General features: G+C 38.6%; 1 protein-coding gene across 1 annotated transcript in view; it reads right to left on the reverse strand.

The window, feature by feature from the left end:
• LOC126188195 (adenylate cyclase type 2-like) overlaps positions 1–19,580 on the reverse strand; it is a 258,257-nt gene that overhangs the window by 105,240 nt on the left and 133,437 nt on the right. The window contains exons 5-7 of the mRNA XM_049929738.1: positions 11,013–11,157; positions 10,657–10,793; positions 4,929–5,084 (exon numbers count right to left, since the gene is read on the reverse strand). Coding sequence (XP_049785695.1) covers positions 4,929–5,084; positions 10,657–10,793; positions 11,013–11,157 — 438 coding nt within the window. The remainder of the gene's footprint in view (positions 1–4,928; positions 5,085–10,656; positions 10,794–11,012; positions 11,158–19,580) is intronic.

Genomic DNA, 19,580 nt, shown 5'->3' on the forward strand with positions numbered 1-19,580 from the left:
CTCACTCCCTTCCCAACCACTGCTTCTCTTTCATGCCCCTCGACTCTTATAACTGCCATCTGGTTTCTATACAAATTGTAAATAGCCTTTCGCTCCCTGTATTTTACCCCTGCCACCTTTAGAATTTGGAAGAGAGTATTCCAGTGAACATTGTCAAAAGCTTTCTCTAAGTCTACAAATGCTAGGAACGTAGGTTTGCCTTTCCTTAATCTTGCTTCTAAGATAAGTCGTAAGGTCAGTATTGCCTCACGTGTTCCAGTATTTCTACGGAATCCAAACTGATCTACCCTGAGGTCAGCTTCTACTAGTTTTTCCATTCATCTGTAAAGAATTCGTGTTAGTATTTTGCAGCTGTGGCTTATTAAACTGATTGTTCGGTAATTTTCACATCTGTCCACACCTGCTTTCTTTGGGATTGGAATTATTATATTCTTCTTGAAGTCTGAGGGTATTTCGTCTGTTTAATACATCTTGCTCACCAGATGGTAGAGTTTTGTCAGGACTGGCTCTCCCAAGGCCGTCAGTAGTTCCAATAGAATGTTGTCTACTCCCGGGGCCTTGTTTCGACTCAGGTCTTTCAGTGCTCTGTCAAACTCTTCACGCAGTATCGTATCTCCCATTTTATCTTCATCTACAGCCTCTTCCATTTCCATAATATTGTCCTCAAGTGCATCGCCCTTGTATAGACCCTCTATATACTCCTTCCACCTTTCTGCTTTCCCTTCTTTGCTCAGAACTGGGTTTCCATCTGAGCTCTTGATGTTCATGCAAGTGGTTCTCTTATCTCCAAAGGTCTCTTTAATTTTCCTGTAAGCTGTATCTATCTTACCCCTAGTGAGATAAGCCTCCACATCCTTACATTTGTCCTCTAGCCATGCCTGCTTAGCAATTTTGCACTTCCTATTGATCTCATTTTTGAGACGTTTGTATTCCTTTTTGCCTGCTTCACTTACTGGATTTTTATATTCTCTCCTTTCATCAATTAAATTCAATATTTCTTCTGTTACCCAAGGATTTCTACTAGCCCTCTTCTTTTTACCTACTTGATCCTCTGCTGTCTTCACTACTTCATCCCTCAAAGCTACCCATTCTTCTTCTACTGTATTTCTTTCCCTCATTCCTGTCAATTGTTCCCTTATGCTCTCCCTGAAACTCTCTGCAACCTCTGGTTCTTTCAGTTTATCCAGGTCCCATCTCCTTAAATTCCCACCTTTTTGCAGTTTCTTCAGTTTTACTCTACAGATCATAACCAATAAATTGTGGTCAGAGTCCACATCTGCCCCTGGAAATGTCTTACAATTTAAAACCTGGTTCCTAAATCTCTGTCTTACTATTATATAATCTATCTGATACCTTCTAGTATCTCCAGGATTCTTCCATGTATACAACCTTCTATCATGATTCTTAAACCAAGTGTTAGCTATGATTAAGTTGTGCTCTGTGCAAAATTCTACCAGGTGGCTTCCTCTTTCATTTCTTAGCCCCAATCCATATTCACCTACTACGTTTCCTTCTCTCCCTTTTCCTACACTCGAATTCCAGTCACCCATGACTATTAAATTTTCGTCTCCCTTCACTATCTGAATAATTTCTTTTATTTCATCATACATTTCTACAATTTCTTCGTCATCTGCAGAGCTAGTTGGCATATAAACTTGTACTACTGTAGTAGGTGTGGGCTTCGTATCTATCTTGGCCACAATAATGCGTTCACTATGCTGTTTGTAGTAGCTTACCCGTATTCCTATTTTCCTATTCATTATTAAACCTACTCCTGCATTACCCCTATTTGACTTTGTGTTTATAACCCTGTAGTCACCTGACCAGAAGTCTTGTTCCTCCTGCCACCGAACTTCACTAATTCCCACTATATCTAACTTATGAATCCTAAAGAACTGACTTTTGTTCTTTTATCAGCCATTCTTCAGCTGTTGCAGCACCTGATAATCAGACGCTCTTTTTCTGTCTTAAATCAATACATATATAAGTGTGGAGTGTCTGTGTGTGCCACCAAAACTTCACACACAAATTTGACAACTCCATGGGTATTGTATGGTATCATGTCCCTCCATCCCCCAGCCATGAAGAGGATTTTGTTTTGGAACTGCAGGGGTAAGTTATGAAGATATGACTGCCTAAAGAGGGCATTTGTTTGTGACCACATAATAAATATAAATGAGGATGTCACTATAACTCTGGCACACACTCCCACAACCCCAGGGGGTTGTATGGTTTTTCCATAGAAAATATATCAATGAACTTTTCAAATGTCTGGCATAACAGTTATACTTGAAAACTATATATTCCATAAAAAGTGATGCATCGTTTCTCTACTGTATGCATTAAATTACATTTCATATGTTAATCCTTAAAAATGATTCATGATACAAACAATATCATAGATCAGAAATCCCACTTAAAATTATTTGAACGAAAACGTTTTCTATAATTTTTTTAAAAAAATTATGTGTTGAAGATTTTAGTCCTAGATCTGTAGCAAATTTGGCAGTTTGCTAAACCAAGTCAAACAGTCAGTCTGTCATCTTTAATTCGGTAATTTGCTTAAAGTAATAATATTCTCATCTAGTGTTATGATCATCTACACCAATACACTTATTTGCTCTATTTGTTGTCATGATAGAATGGTCCATTTATAACATGACTAAGCTTTGCATATAAAAACGAAGATTATATTGTACTTAGGTTTCACAACAAATTTATGTATAAAAGTCAGGACATTTCTCCATTGAAATAATAATGAAAATTACAGGATGAAATACAGTGAAACCTCTACTTTATGATTTAATGTGGTCCAGACCTAAAAAACACAAAATTGAGGAAAATACAGACCTGAGGAAATTGTTGAATCCCTCCCCCCCCCCCCAAAATATGACTAAAAACACATGTAATTGGTGTATACAATTACCAATCACAATTCTCTCCAACACTTTGTATAAAATCTATCAAAGAGAAAGAAATTAAATTTACAATACAATTTTTATACAATAATTTGTCTTAATGATCATCATTAGTTCTCAAAAAATTACAGATGTGTAACAGCAAGTAAAAACACATCAAAAAATTGAAATTTGTATCTGGGTACAAGGTAATCAAGCAGTTTTCTGACATGCTATGACTACAGATTATACATTCAAAGCATGCATTTTTGAGAGATCATCATTTGTGCTTACCCACAAAAAAACAAAAAGTGATAACATGTTGAATTAAACCAAAAACATGACAGTTAAGTGGTTAAATAAGCTAAAATGCAGCTGCTTAATGATATACTATGTCACCACTGCTGTTATTGTTTAATGCTTTTCTTATGAGCCACACTTCATATCCTCACCATAATTAAAGTATTATTTTAGCCTTGATGAAAGAAACAGAGACATGGAAAAGTGAGTTTACTTCCCCACTTGATGTTACAATCTTTTTAGAAGTTGGCTCAGTGAATTTTTGTACACTGTGTAAAGTGTAAATTTGAAAGGTAGCTCAGGTGCTACAGTTTCGCTTCATGCCCTCAGTCACAGCTGCCAATCTTTATGATCTACAATGTGTGGTGTAAAGTATATACATGAGTAGTGTATGTAGTTGTTGCAACTGTATCATGTCAGATTTGAACATGAAAGTCTTTAAAATGTGCTATCACAAAACCCTTGTTCTATTTCCATATGAAATCTCAGTCATAGCACATCATCTGCACAAAAAGTATATTTTCAGCACTTCACAAAGTGCTTTCACCCCTACCTGCATTCCCATCTTAAAAGGACCACTCCCCCTCTCCACACATCCAGTAGGTGAGCTCATTTTACATGTGTTAGTGTGGTGTGGTGGCTGTGCTGGCTATTGGGTGACTTAACAAGCCACCACCCAATAAGAGTTCACTAACCAGAAATGGGCGACATTTCCTCAGTTATGACTGAGTGTATTCTCTGAGATTCAGGGTTTGAATTTAAAAGGTTGATGATTGATATTGTTGCTGAATTCAGTACACCAGAAATACATGCAAGAAGATGAGATTTACTTATAAGTGGCACAAGAAAGGTAGTGGATGGGCCCCTTTATCAGGTATTGGCTTGGTCCAAAACACTTCACATCAACTGTCTTGTTTTTACGTTGCCACTGCAACCTAGCAGTAGTTCAAGTTGCGTTGGCAACACCAGTCATGGATTACATCAGCATTGCCTCTCTCACATCTCCCCTCTCCACATTGGCCTAAAATATTTCCTTAATTCTGCCACCACACATGGTTTAAACCATCTGTCTTTTGAGCCATTTATAACTTATTCAACCACATCAAATGTCAATAGGAAGAAAATGGGATGAAGTCAAGCAAGATGTCAAATAAGAACTTAGAATCAAGATAAACCTTACCAGGAAGAATGGTAAAATCAGGGAATTTTAAGCAACGATCTTACCGGTTTTCACAGGGGCCACAAATTAATATGTAGAATTGCAAAAAACGCAAAATCAGAGAATGTAAAATTGAAGTTCAACTGTAAGAAACAACAAACAAATATAAAGAAAGACAACCACTCAGTTGCAGATGAATGAAAAGTGACAAACAGTCACATGTAACAGATCAGAAAGTGCTTGTGGGGAGCAGGGGGGGGGGGGGGGGGGGGGAGGGGGGGGGAGATTGAGCCAGTAAAATGAAAGACATTGCCTTATTGGTTTCCCAGTGGTAGTAGCAAAGAATGTGTGTGTGTGTGTAGTCTGCTGCAAGCTTGTCTGGCTGATGCCATATGGTAAGTTGAGTGCCAAGTGTCTCCTGTGTGTTTTATATAGGTGTGGAGCTAAAAAAGTCACACTCTTACGCAAAATGTTGTAGAATTAATAGAAATTGGCAAAAAACCCTATCCTCAATTATGGCACTTGCTCAAAATTTTACTTTATTGTATCCTAATAGCACAATTGCCTCTTACCCTGGTTTTCCAGATTGCTCCATACTATTGGCAATGATGACATCTCTTGACCATACATCGTACTGCCACTTGCATACTCCCAGGAGACCACTGAGAATTTTTCCTGTGTGAATTCCAATCCTCATATCCAACAACTGGTTCAGCCTTCGCTCCTCTCTGCAATTTCAGAATTTGTATTTATTTTACTTGCAATGCTACTCATAATACAAAATAATGAAGAAAATCATCAAAGTAATAGAATCTTTCATTTTGCAAAGGGTATCCTGTGAAACAAAAAGAACACTGTGAAATATCAAAACACTCTGTGCAACCTTCACAGTTAAGTCATTACAAACCCTACTGTGAAATCATAGCCAAAGTCATTAAAAATCCAAGTACAAGGGTTGGAACTTTAATAGTGGAAACTATTTATTTACAGCTCGTACAAAATAGATGTGTGTTTCAAAGTTTTAGTGACCTTCAAAGTAGTCACCAACATTGCGTAAAACCTGTAGCTATTGATGTGGAAGTCGTAGGATATTCTTAGCAGTACGAGTTGTGTTGACAGTTTGAGCAGCGCGGTCTATTGCCTGACGAATTTGTAGCAGTTCTCAAGTGAATGCTATGGAGTGTTTTCTCCAGTTTAGAAATCGAGTTGAACTTACGAGGGCTTACATCAGGGCAGCGCAGTACGTGGTGTAGCACTTAGCAGCCCCACCAGCCATACAAATCAGTAACAGCTTGCATTGTACGTGCTTGAGCATTGTCCAGCAAAATGATTGTCAGGTCCTGCAGAAAGTGTCATCACTTCTGTCTCTAAGCTGGTTGTAGTTGTGTTCCAAAAATGAACAGCATAGACACAGAACTGATGACACTTGCTGCAAGACCTGACCATCATTTTGCAGGACAATGCTCAAGCACATATAGTGCAAGCTGTTACTGATTTGTTTGACTGATGGGGCTGCTAAGTGCTATACCACCTACTGCACTCCCCTGACTTAAGCCCTCATAAGTTCAACTCGATTTATAAACTAAAGGAAACACATCACGGCATTCACTTCAGAACTGCTACAAATTTGTTGGGCAATAGACTGCACCGCTCGATCTGTCAACACAACTGGTACTTCTAAGAGTATCATACAACTTCCACATCACTGGCAATGGGTTATACACAACGCTGGTGACTACTTTGAAGGTCAGTACAACTTTGAAATATGTATCTATTTTGTATGAGCTGTAAGTAAATAGTTGCCACTATTAAAGTTCAAAAAGATCCAACCCTCATATGAGTGCATAGCATCTGAAATTGCTAACTCAGGTAATAAAGTCAAATTGATTACGAATGGGGGGGGGGGGGGGAGGGGGAGGGAATGTTGTAATTGTTAATAACCCAGAAATAATTGACATCACAGAAGTGTCTGAAATTTTTATCCATCACCTTTTTATTGTTACTGCACCAAAAGGTTGCAATGGTTCTGCTGACAATGTTTCAGATTAATTGAAATATAGCTTCCCTGAACTGCACGACCAAATAACTGTGTCCCTGTAACTGCTGGTTAAATTTAAAACTGGTACAGGCATAGATCGTCATTCAAGTAAGCTGCTGAAAGCCTGCTGTGATGAAAACCTGTAAGCAAAGTTTTGGCTCATATCTGCAATATCTCCCTTAAACAAGCTGTGTTTCCAATAGAATGAATTGTGCTGTTGTTAGACCTCTTTACAAAACTAGAGATGGCACAAGTGTTTCAAACTATTGCCCAGTCTCAATCTTAACATTTTATAAAGCTCTTGAAAAAATTGTCTGTAACAGGATACTGACACAGCTCATGGAACTGGCCATTAAGAGTACACAGTTTGTTTATCAAAAAGATCAAGCAATCTTCTCATTTACCGGTGATGTGTTAGAATCCCTAAACAGTAATAAATCTGAGTGGTGTCTTGTGTGGTTCCTCAAAGGCTTTTTATTATGTATACAAGATACTTTTAGAGGAGAGGTGTTCATCCTGTTTGGTCTTTATGTAGTGTAAATGCTATATTCAAATTATATTTTTTTCTAGTTCAGGGCATAAGCTAAACTCACTGTGCCTAATTGTAGCATGTGTCCAAACCCTGTAGTTTCTGAGCATCAATGGTTTTTGTTTCTACACATTCCCAGCAGATGACAGCAGCTGCTCAAAGAAAGCTGTTTATCACAGGGTCAGGATATCTTTGAGTAATAAAGTTAATTTCTGTTTGTTTTTAGTAATTTTTGGACTACCTAGAATGTGTTTAGAATATGATATAATATGCTAATATACCCTACTACTGCATCAAATAAGTGATTGCTTATTTCATATCAACAATACAGCTTTATATTCCAGAATAAAATTTTCACTCTGCATCGGAGTGCATGCTGATATGAAACCTCCTGGCACATTAAAACTGTGTGCTAGACTGAGACTTGAACTCAGGACCTTTGCCTTTCACAGGCAAGTGCAAAAAATTTCATTCTGGAAACATCCCCCAGGCTGTGGCTAAGCTATGTCCTTTCTTCCAGAAGTGCTAGTTCTGCAAGGTTCACAGGAGAGCTTCTGTGAAGTTTGGAAGATAGGAGATGAGGTACTGGCAGAATTGAAGCTGTGAGGGTGGGTCATGAGTCATGCTTGGGCAGCTCAAGTGGTAGAGCACTTGCCTGCAGAAGGCAAAAATCCCAAGTTTGAGTCTTGGTCTGGCACTGAATTTACTGAATATTGTATATTTTCCACATATTTCAGTTATATTCTAACATAAATAGTATTTACTTCGAGCATGTCTTACAAGTTTAGTGAACCATTCCAATGTGTTTTCTTTTAAGTCTTATTCTGTCTTAGAATATTGCTTTTGCCACCAAATTAAACTTTTCATTCGTAAAATCTGAGATCATCAATGAGGAGGTTATGTCAAAGGCTTTATGCATTATACTCTATTTTATTATATGTTATAGCTGCATTTCCAACAATTATTAATTGTATACAACTAATTTTTAAAACACTGGCATTGGAATTAATTTTATTTCATTTACGTCATTTTACTTTATTTACAGAAATTGTAAGCTGAAAGGACAGTAAGGATTCCAAGAGACAAACCAAAAAAAGAAAAGATTACAAAACAGTACTGGAAAACTGAAAAACTGAAAAAAAAGCTGAGAGAGTGAGAAACAAGAAGAAGAATGTTTTCATGAACGCATCTCACAGTTTATTGTGCCTCATAAATTTGGTTTACATGTCCAGGTGTAAATGCACCAAAAACTGGCTTCCCAAACATATTAAGTCAAGGAGAGAAAGAGGTAAGAGTAACTGTGGTTTTCATGGGAAGTGTGAAAAACCCAAGAGTACATTGTACAGTGCCAAGTAGCTTTAAATGTTCTTTCAGCGCAAAACAAGTAAATGAAATGTAGACTTCTGTTACGGTCTTTTGGCAAGTGATCCTGACATTCATTACAGTGTGCCAGTTTATTTTTACTTTCTTTCTACAATAGAGGGTTCTTGATGTAATGTCTGGGCAGATAAGTATTATTTCAAATTTGCATGCTGCATGAACAAATATAATTGTAGTGAATGATTGGAAAAGTCTGCTTATATCAGATAACACAAATTAAATGAGTCTTTCAGTAGCCGTGGGGAGGGCAAGCATAATCTTTTTCATTTGTTTTCATTTTTATTTATTTACTTATATTTATTTTAGCCATTAGAGATGGTTCATGTTATCTCTAGCAAATGTGTTGTAGCACTGATGCTCCATCACATAATTGTCAACATTAATTGATGTAAACATCCTATTTGATGTGGTGGCATCACAATTTTGTTCTAGGTCTTACTTATTCCAAATTCACTTCCCTCAATTGGGTTATACAGTAAAATCTGAATCAAATGGGAGAAGAATTTCTTTTAGGAGTTCTTTGGGATGTTGTAATATATTGTACTGTATTTTGTTATTACAAGAGAGAATGCATTTCCATTGTAGAGAATGGGAAACTGTAAGACAAAAAGGAAGGTTGATTACAGCTTAAAGTCCCATTGACTCCCATGTCATTAGAGATGGAGCTCAAGCCTGAAATGAACAAGACTGAGGCAGTAAAGCAGGTATGCCAGTTTCAAAGACACTGTCTTGCCATTTGCCTTAAGTGATGTAATTGTCATCAATCTCAGGAACTCCCTATTGTTTCACCAGTCTCTGCATTACCACTAGTGTGAAGATTTAAACTTTAAGGCAATATCATAGAAAGAGAAGGGGGAGTAGAAGACGATGAGATGAGATGTATGACATGCAAGAAGAATTTGACAGAGTACTGAAATACCTAAGCTAAAACAAGGTTTCTAGATTAAAAAATAATCCCTCTGAATTATGTCGTGTCGAAGGACATGAAAGCTACACAGAAGCCGTGAAGGAAGTGAGACAATATTATTGCCTATACCCAATTTAGGCATCAGATCAGTCTTCTGACTGACCAATCTGAAGATGATCATAATTGGCCAAAACTAGCTATCAAATAAAATATTAAAAATTCTTGTAATCAGAGACTGATACAAATTCTACATTAGTGAAGTTGTATTGATAGTTGCTAAAATAGATATATTATTTGCCCAGTCTTCTGACTTTTACAAAGCTAGCTGCTTCAATGGTTAAGACACTGGGCTTTCATTCAAAATGATTTGGACCTAGTTTAATCCTACCATCATGGTTCTGTTTTTTGGAGGGTCCCACAAATTACTTCAGATAAATGCTAGGATGGCACCCTCAACAAATATGTAGCTGATGTCTTGCTCCTCCTCCATCCAATACTATACTTTAATAACTTCAATCTTGATGCAGTGCTTGACTTTAAACACTCTTTCTTCTTCCTACTTAAGCTGAGGCTTAATTAGGGAGCTTAGAGGTTTAGACCAAATAGGTCTAATAAGTTTTAATTTATTCTGTTGTTATCACTTAAATTCATGACAGAATATAAATCTAAGTATTGCAGTAGAAGGACTGTGTGGTGAACTTGTTACTGGGTTGTCTGTAGCAATTTTCATGTTTAAAATGTCAGTACTGTACAACCATTCTTCCCACAGAAAACGAAAGGAAACAAGTAAGACCATATACATTACTAAATGAAGGTAATAAAGTTTTGAGTTTTATAAATAAGAGACTGTGAACACGGCTAAGAATCTTCAGTAGTGAAGACAACAATGAAATTCACTTTAAATCATTTTATGCAGATGACAGACTAGTTATATATCCAGATTTATTCAATAGTCTAGTAATACAAACAAAATATTTGTGAAAGTTTATAGTTCCAAAATTAGGAAACAAAATACCACTTTTTAAAATATGTGGGAAGTGATCAATAAACCGGTTCTTTGGTTGCTTTCACTACTTTTTCTGCTGTATAGATGAACTACTCTAAACACATCAGTTCTCAGTTCAAAACTTTAATTTGTGCAGAAGATTAGTCTGTGATCAGGAATGATAAGTTAATGCTTGATATGAGGTTAATAAGGCTTGAACAAATATAATCCAGTACTGTAGTAATGCAACTTATGAGTGCAATAACATCCCTCTTTTGTGTCATGATGCTGCTGTATACAATTAAAATAATAAATAAAAACCCTAAAATTCTGATTGATCTAGGTACAGTTTCTCCATAAAATATGGCAACTGCCACCGCATAAATAAATCTTCTACATATGTGTAATAGCACAACAAAAAGTAACACTATATCTTTGAAGACGCAAGTTTGTACACTCACCGGACTTCTTTAATGATTGCAATCATTTCCAGTCCAAGTTCTACACAGTTTTTTGCATGATGAGGATTGGGATTTGGCACACCAGACACACAGTAGTAGCAATCACCCAGGAACTTTATTCTTAGGACGTTCTTTTCCTGTGAAACACTGCTCTCAATTCAGTATTCATTATGTTCATTATATGGGCACACATTATTCTCAAATAGTGTAATGTGATTTATTCCTAATTATATTCATAAAGCAATAAGACTGAAAGTTTTTTTTATGCAATGCCACAATAAAAGAAAATTTTGTCCAGATTTTATTACATAATTAAATGTACAAAAACTTTTACATCATACTTTGTTTATACTTACCTCTGAAGCTTCATCAAATTTCCCAAAAAGTTCATTCAATGTTTCTACCAGTTTTGTTACTGGTAATGATACTGTCAGTGAAGCATAATTGACAACATCAGCATAAAGAATAGTAACATTGTCATGTTCCCTGACATACATACCACTGAAAGGAAATGTGTATGTATTAGACAAACAATGTTTTGTATGCTGATACATGTATGGCACACAAATAATTAATTTGTCATATGAAAATAAGGAAATAAACCTATGTTGACTAGGAAGATAAGTTGTAGAGAAGTAAATCCAAGCTATTTGCCTAATTAGGAGCTGGAAGGCCTAGCTCCTAATTAGGCAAATAGCTTGGATTTACTTCTCTACAACTTATCTTGGTTGATCATATTTTATTTTATCATGCATTCCTTTGATCCCAAAGTCATTACAGTTGCTATGAAATGGAACAAGTTAGTGTTTTTTACATTATTGGTCGCAGACTGCCAAGTTAAGTTATTCAAGTTTTCCGCTTCTGATCAGCACATAGGCAGGTGCTGGAATCCCCACCAGAAATGTGATCAGCTGGGCCATTTATCAGCACTGCCTATGGGAGTCACAGTCAGTCAATGGGTTCTGGGGCATAGCTTGGTCCTGCCTTCTAGGGAATGGGTGTCTTGCCTTTTGGGGAGTGGTTGCTGGTCATGGTGGTGATGGGGACAAGAATTTGGCCTCCAGGGCACTGCAATCTGAAAACACTCGTCCTCCATCAGTAGTGTGGCAAGGGGGTCACTGGTGCTGGTGGGAGCTGGTAGTGGCTCAAAGTCCATTAGATCCCATTGATAGTCATTGTCAACACTCTGTTGATGCCTAACACATGGGCAGCGGTTGTAATGGTAGCAAGTAGGCCGCTGGACAGGCTTGTCCCAGGGATGGTTGCATAGACCTTGCACTGTCGACAACTGAGGGAGGGGGAGAGGGTGTACATCCTATTGTGGCCAGAATTGATTTCAATGCCTGCCTAGATGCTCCTGGCCAACTGCAACCTCAAATATTTGCTGCCCCCTATTGCAGATACGATGCCTTGGGTCCACCAGGGGTCCTGGCCAAAAGTATGAGCCCAGACATGGGAGCCCCCACAGTTGGGCACAGCAGATTGAAAGGGGGCAGGGTTTGTGCTCATGTGAAATTTTGGTCAGGCTATGTCCATTTACGGGGGTGGTAGATAGTGAAGAAATTGTCAAGTGCTTCCTCAGAGTGAGCTGTCATTAACTCATGCATCTGAATTTTGATGGTTCTGATCTTCTGCTTGGCTTACAAATTGGATGGTGGGTAGAAAGGGGCAGTGGTCAGGTGCTCAATGCCATTGTGTTCACAAAAATCCTGAAATGCAGTGCCATGAACTGAGAGCCACTGTCAGAAACTGTTGTGTTATGTCCGCACTATAACACAACAAATATTCCGTGATAACCAAATTTATTTGACCTTCTGTCACTCAAAACAAAACTTAAGTTTGACTACACAACACTTCGTTGGCTGTAGCACCAAGGAGAAATCAGAGTCACTAGTAGAGAATACAAGTCCAAACCACTGCCAGCCAGTTGATACTGACGCTTGCAAGTTTCCAGCCAGGGAGGCCACAGTGTGATTCAGTCGTCACGAATCCAGCAGCCGGGTAGTAACACAGTCATCGGCGAAGATTGAACTGGTTAAACAGGCTCAGGGAGTTCGCTTCAATCCGCAGGTCCAGCCAATCAGAGTGTTGGTAGATGGTGCCTTTATACGGTTGCTCACTCTGGTGGCAAGGGCAGCGCCGCCAGGGTAATCCGTACGCGTTCACTTGCACCAGTAGTTGACATCGTGTGAGGCGCCAGCGGTACTCGCTGTGTGCCGCGCGTGTTGTAGCACGCCGCGCTGAGTTGACGGCTGCTGTGCGGTGGCCGATACGACAGAAACCAGAGTGGAAAGCACCCTGTCTGCTGCAAATATGAGATGAGAGGGCATGAGTGGTAGCTTCTGTGGTGATGGTATCCATCCGTGCCACATATGGAAAGTTAGGGAGGGCGTCAACAACTAGCAACCACATTGCTCCTTGGAATGGTCTGATGAAATCAACACGCACTCTTTGTCAGGAGTGGTCAGCATATGCCCAAGAATTGAAACACTGTGCTGAGGCTGACTGATTTTGGGTACAGGTCTGCACTTTCAGACAGTGTTTTCTATGGCGGTGTCAATATCAGGTCAATACACATGATGGCGCACTATTGCCTTCATTCTGCTCATTCCCCAATATGCAGTGTGGAGGAGTTTTAGTACGCTGGGGCAGAGTGTGCAAAGAACTAGCAACCATCTTTTGGAATCATTCGTATTTAACGAAATGACACCGTCAGTGATGTACAGCCTGTGCTGCAATGAAAAGTAGGTGTGCCATTCCAGGTCAGTGCCTGTAGACAGACACTCTAGACAACCATACCACATACCAGATAATCCCCTATGGAGTAACAGATAATGGCCTGTTTCTGCTGCTACTTCACACACCATAGTCAGGAATTCACCGAGGGTGTGTTGCTGATTTGTGCTTAAGACAAAACACAGTGCCTGTTAAATTCTGCTTCTGGGCTATACAGCAAGCAGAAAAATGTGTCTATGTTTGAGTACTGTATGGTGGCTGATAATGGATCATTTAGGTGTAGGAATAACTCCCACTATTGCAACTGCTGTGTGATCTTATCAGGAAGTTTTGAATGGGGACTGAACAATGAAATGAGGGCTCTGTGACTGATGATCAGTTGACACTTGATACCAGAGAGATGTAAGTGAAACTACCTGATGCTGTATATGATAGCCAGTGCTTCTTTGTCTATTTGTGAATAAGTTCTGTACACCGCATTTAATGTTTTACATGCAAATGCAATGGGCTGTTCGATGCCTTTGGTATATTTGTGGGACAGCACAGCACAAATGCCACAATCTGACACATCAGTGGCAAGCATTAAACTTCACCCATGATGTTACTTGTCTTACAAGTTATGTAGAACGAAAAAGTCTACAAGCAGAAATTCCTGAGGGCACTGACTTGATCACTGCTTTGTGGTATTATGCGTTACTCAGAGCTAGCAGTAAATGCTTGAAATTTCTTCCTGCAGAGAAAATAAGGAAATGTGTTCTGAGAGAATACTGATGTTGATTTTACATTTCATGTGCTAAAGAATGGTTTTATTAAAACTTGTAGTGAATTACTTAGCGACAAATTGTTGTTAAGTTTATGGAGATGAAATTTCCTCAAAAGCAAATCCACAAACTTTTAATGCACACACCAGAGCATGCAATACTTGGCCACATTTTTCCTAAATTCAACATCATTACTTAATGTTGGAAATGTTCAGATTACTTATGTCTCAGGTATTTTATTTTATTCTGTATAGGAAGAACATACTTTATGACCACTCAGACAGTTGGTAAGAATGGTGAAACGATGGGTGGATCCTGAGGTTGGTGATGACAGACTTCACAAAGTAAAAAGCTAGCCAAAATCAAAGTCCACATTATGGGAAAAATTGTCATAAGTGTTACACAAATAGTCCTGCAAGCAGTCTGAATCAAAATTGATACAGGAATGGTTCAACACTCTGCACTAATCAATAGTGGAAATCTAAGGCTTCAGTGCATCAGCAAAGACTGATTGGCATGTGTCAGGGCAATGCATTTTCCAGCGCACTCATGTCGATGGACTGACCCCTGACTCAGATGATACATTTGCTGTCTTTATGCTTTTTTCCCATTATTCTACTGATTTACTATTAGTGCACCAGCAACATTTCACTTCACAGCTCAAAACCACTCTTGCTGTGAACACGCAAAATCCATGACTGTTTTTCACTTACACCTCCTGTGCACTGTTAACCGCATATCTGTCATTACCTTACATCTAATTATAACAATTCATAGCAATACAGAAGTGCTTTTGAGAGATCATAAAGATTTGAAACAGTATATATTCATAGGAATACATTATTATATAAAACCTATCAATACAAGTTTCACCTAAAATGACGAAATAGAATATGGCATCTTCTCAGGACTCGATATGACCGCAAAGGTCAATAGATGTCCTAAATGGTTAAAACTGGAGATGTACACATCACAGAGATGTTACGGAGAGGTATCACTGTGGTAAGTCTGACATCTTCCATAAAAGCAAGGCGCGTCGATTGCATTGAAGAGAGACAGACAGCAAGTGAATAGCTAGAAAAATAAATGTGTTGTTTGAACTAAAATATCAGCGTGGCATTAGTAGTATGACTAGGTAAGTAAAGTACTTCTCAAATTTCCCTGGTACCAGAATTTTTTTCCCCAAAAATGTCTCCAAGTTTTCAGTTTCCCCAAAATTTCCTTCAAAAAAATATTTTCCCCCAAAATTGTGAAAAAAAAGACAATCTGGAGATGCTATTCACTAAAACAGATGAAGTAAATATTCCTGAAGTCAGATCAACAACTGCTGCTAATATGAGTAACTTTAGCAGATTTTCTCTGTGCAGTGAAGCTACTTGAATCACTTAATAAAGGCAAGTCTTCCTGTCCAGATTGTATACCAGTTAGATCCCCCTCAGAATATGCTGACATATAGCTCCATACCTAGCAGTCATTTAAAACTGCTTGCTTGATGAAAAATCCATATCTAAAGACTGGAATGTTGCACAGGTCACACCAGTACTCAAAACAGGGAATAAGTGTAATTCGCTGAATTACAGACCCACATCACCAACGTCGAATTTCAGTAGAATTTTGGAACATATGTTGTGGTTGAACATTATGAATTACCTTGAAGAAAACACTCTGGAGAAATGTAGCACATATTCAGGAAACACAGCTCTTGTGCAACACAACTAGCTCTTTTTTTATCATGAAGTAATGAGTGCTATCAATAGGAGATCTCAAATTTATATAATATTTATGATCTCCCAGAAGAATTTTGTACCATTCCTCACAAGCACTTTCTAATAAAATTGCATGCCCTTGTAGTATCATCCCAATTGTGTGACCTGGTTCATGATTTGTTGTCAGAAAGGTCACAGTTCATAATAATTGATGATAGTCATTGAGTAAAATGGAAGTGATATCTGGTGTTTCCCCAGGGAAGTGTTACAGGCCATTTGTTGTTCCTAATCTATATAAAAGACTTAGGAGACAACCTGAGCAGCCCTTTTACATTGTTTGCAGATGATGCTGTGATTTACTGTCTAGTGAAGTCATCAGAAGATCGAAACCAATCAACTGCAAAATGATTTAGATAAGATATCTATCTGTGTGATGTGAAAAGTGGCAGTTGGTTCTAAATATTGGAAAGTGGACGTCATCTACATGAGTTCTAAAATGAGTCCATTAAATTTTGGGCACATGATAATGACACAGATCTGAAGCCTATCAATACAACTAAATACTTATGAATAACATTTACAAACTTAAATGGAACAATGATGTAGATAATGTTGTGGGGAAGGTGAATCTAAGACAGCTTTTTATTGAGAGGACACTTAGAAGGTGCAAGAGATCCCTTAAAGAGACTGCCTACACTATGTTTCTCTATCCTCTGCTAAAGTATTGCTGTATGGTACCAGATTCTTACCTGGTGTGTTTAATGGAGGACACTGAAAACGTTCAAAGATGGGCAGCTTGTTTGTACTGTTGTGAAATAGGGGAGAGAGTGTCATGGATATGATACTTGAGTTGGGGTGGCAATCATTGAAACAAAGGCATTTTTTATGTGGAGAGATCTTTTCAAGAAATTTCAATCACCTACTTTCGCCTCCAAAAGAAAAAATAGTTTGTTGATGCCCACTTATATAGGAAGAAATGATAATCATAATAAAATAAGAGAAACAGGCTTACAAAGAAATTTAAGTAATTGTTTTCCCTGTGCTCTGTGTGAGGGTGGAACATTAGAGCAATAGTGGGAAAGTGGTTTGATGAACTTAAGTGTGAACTGCAGAGTAGTCATGTAGATGTAGACATAGATATGTTTGCAGCTGCAGCGGTGCCACTCTCAGGAGCAAGCTGTGGCTCAGGCATGAAGCCTGAGTATCTCTGACCTGTCCTCCATATCGATACTCAGGCTGGGTGGGGAATCTGAATCATTATCAGAGACTACATTAGGCTAGCAATAAATAATTTATGAGAAACAATTTCCTTATCTGCATTTCAGTAAATTTGTGTTATTAAATTGAAATGTAATGTGAGCCACCAGGATGGAGCAGCATGTTAGGGAAGAGACCACAGTGGTAGCCAATGCAAGCAAGCTAACAGAAGTTGAGAAGGAAGCGAGCTCGATCTGCAGAACACAAAGTTACAAACAGGGTGTTTAGGCTTTGGAACAGTCAGGAGTTCCATTTTCAGGATATGAGATTATGAAGTTTGTGTTTAACATGCTTTCTGGGTAGCAAGTGGCCACATGGTGCAAGTATTGGTACTTGGATTATTTCATGAGCCCAGTTCATGAGATGACTTGAATTATTTTGCATATGAAACTTAGAGGACCTATAAAGTTTTTATAGGGAGTTGTGATGATATATGTTGTAGACTTAGCAGTCTGAACATTTATTCACAAATTGCTTGTGAGATGTGGAGTCAGCTCTTGTGAATTTTGTGAAGGAGAACATGGTCCATAGTAGGCTGTAGTATTCTTTATTAATTGTGCAATCAGCTAATTTCAACATTTATCTTATTTTCAAGCATATACGGATATGATTTATCATATTTGACATGGCATATAAATCAGATTACTACTCCGCATATGAAGTCATATATGACATAGTTCATGTACAACATAATATGTAAATGAAAACTAGGGCCTTAGATTGGGTGTCCCCGAAATGTAGTGACAAACTTTGAGGGGTTATAGAGGGTGTCTTGAGGAACAAATCCAGGACAGAAGCCCGTGTCCAGAAGCATCAAGTGATGATGCTACAGAGTGTTGAAGTTATAGGTGCCAATGCCTGCCGCCAGGCCAGCAATTCAGCAGCAAACCTGACTTTGTACACTGATGGACCACAGCTGGAATGTCTCACAATGTTATTTGTTATCCAGTGATCATGACTGATTGCCACGATCACCAGTGGAGAAGGTGAAGCTAGCTGCTGTATCGAAAGACTGTCTCTCCTACATATGTGGTACTCTGTTGCCCTGACGGATGATGGTTTTGAGCACAGGTTCCATCTGTAGTTTATTTTTCTCTTGGAACTCTCTATAATCTCCAATTTTTTTCAGCATATAGGAGATCAATAAACTGCGGATGAGGCCTGTTAATACATCAGCTAGCTCCATCTTCTCCACTGGTGATCGTGGCAGTCAGTCATGATCAAAGTCACATTAGCTGCCAAAGGGATGGCCTAGTGGCTGGCACTAGTGCCTATAATGTCAACATTATGTAGCATTGTTGGATGATGTTTCTCGACAAAGGTTCCTATCCTCAGTTTGTTCCTCAAGACACCTTCTATAACCCCTTGAGGTTGATCACAACATTTCTGGGACACCCTGTACGAGGTTTGATTGCAAAGTTTTAAGAATGGATCCACTATTGCTTATTAGTTTGGCGGGCAGGTACACGGAGGTGGGAAGTGAGGCATTGCCTTGTCCTTGAACGCCCTCTGACAGGAAACTGTGTTTCCTTTATTCAGTTCATTGTGGCAGCTGGTTGAGCATGGGTCTGTTAGGGTGTGTTGCCCGATTCTGTCTATGTAAAAATGGACATAAAAATGGAGCAACGAGTTTGTGTGAAATTTTGTTTTACAACTGAGAAATCAGCTTCTGAGACTTACAAACTATTAAAAACAGGTTTTGGAGATAATTCTATCAGCGAGTCAAATGTTTTTGTCTGGTTCAACAGATTTAAAAATGGCTGTGAATCATTTGAAGATGAATCACAGTCCGGCCATCCTTCCACCTCAAAAACGAATGAAAATGTTGTGAATGTTCACGACTTAGTGTGCTCTGATCATAGGCTTACAATTAGGGAGATGGATAATGAGATTAATTTAAGTTTCTATGCAGTTCAGTCAATTTTAACTGAAGGTCTGAACCTGCATCCAGTGTCCACAAAATTCATTCCAAAAGTGTTATCAAGTGACCAGAGTCAATACCAATGCCAAGAACTGATTAAATGGTCTAAAAAGACCCAGATTTGTTAAATAGGGTAATTACAGGTGATGAACCATTGGTATATGGATATGACCCTGTGACCAAAGTGCAGTCTTCGCAATGGAAGACTCCAGGTTCACCACGACCACAAAAACCACGGCAAAGTCGGTTGAAGGGGAAGACAATGTTGGTGATTTTTTTCAATTCTACCAGTACTTTGCACCATGAATTTACCCCTGGAGGACAGACAGTTAACCAGGAATACTACAAATGTGTCCTTGAGCATTTGTGCATAAAGGTGCAGAAGGAAAGACCTGCATTGTGGAAAGACAGGAGTTTGGTGCTACACCATGACAATGCTCTGGCTCATCCTGCCTTCTCCATCATTGAATTTTTGACCAAATTCAAAATTCCTGTGCTTCCACAACCGCCATATTCCACTGATTTGGCCCCTGCAGACTTCTA

Source organism: Schistocerca cancellata, chromosome 5 (genome assembly GCF_023864275.1).
Source record: "Schistocerca cancellata isolate TAMUIC-IGC-003103 chromosome 5, iqSchCanc2.1, whole genome shotgun sequence".
Taxonomy (NCBI): Eukaryota; Metazoa; Arthropoda; class Insecta; order Orthoptera; family Acrididae; genus Schistocerca; species Schistocerca cancellata.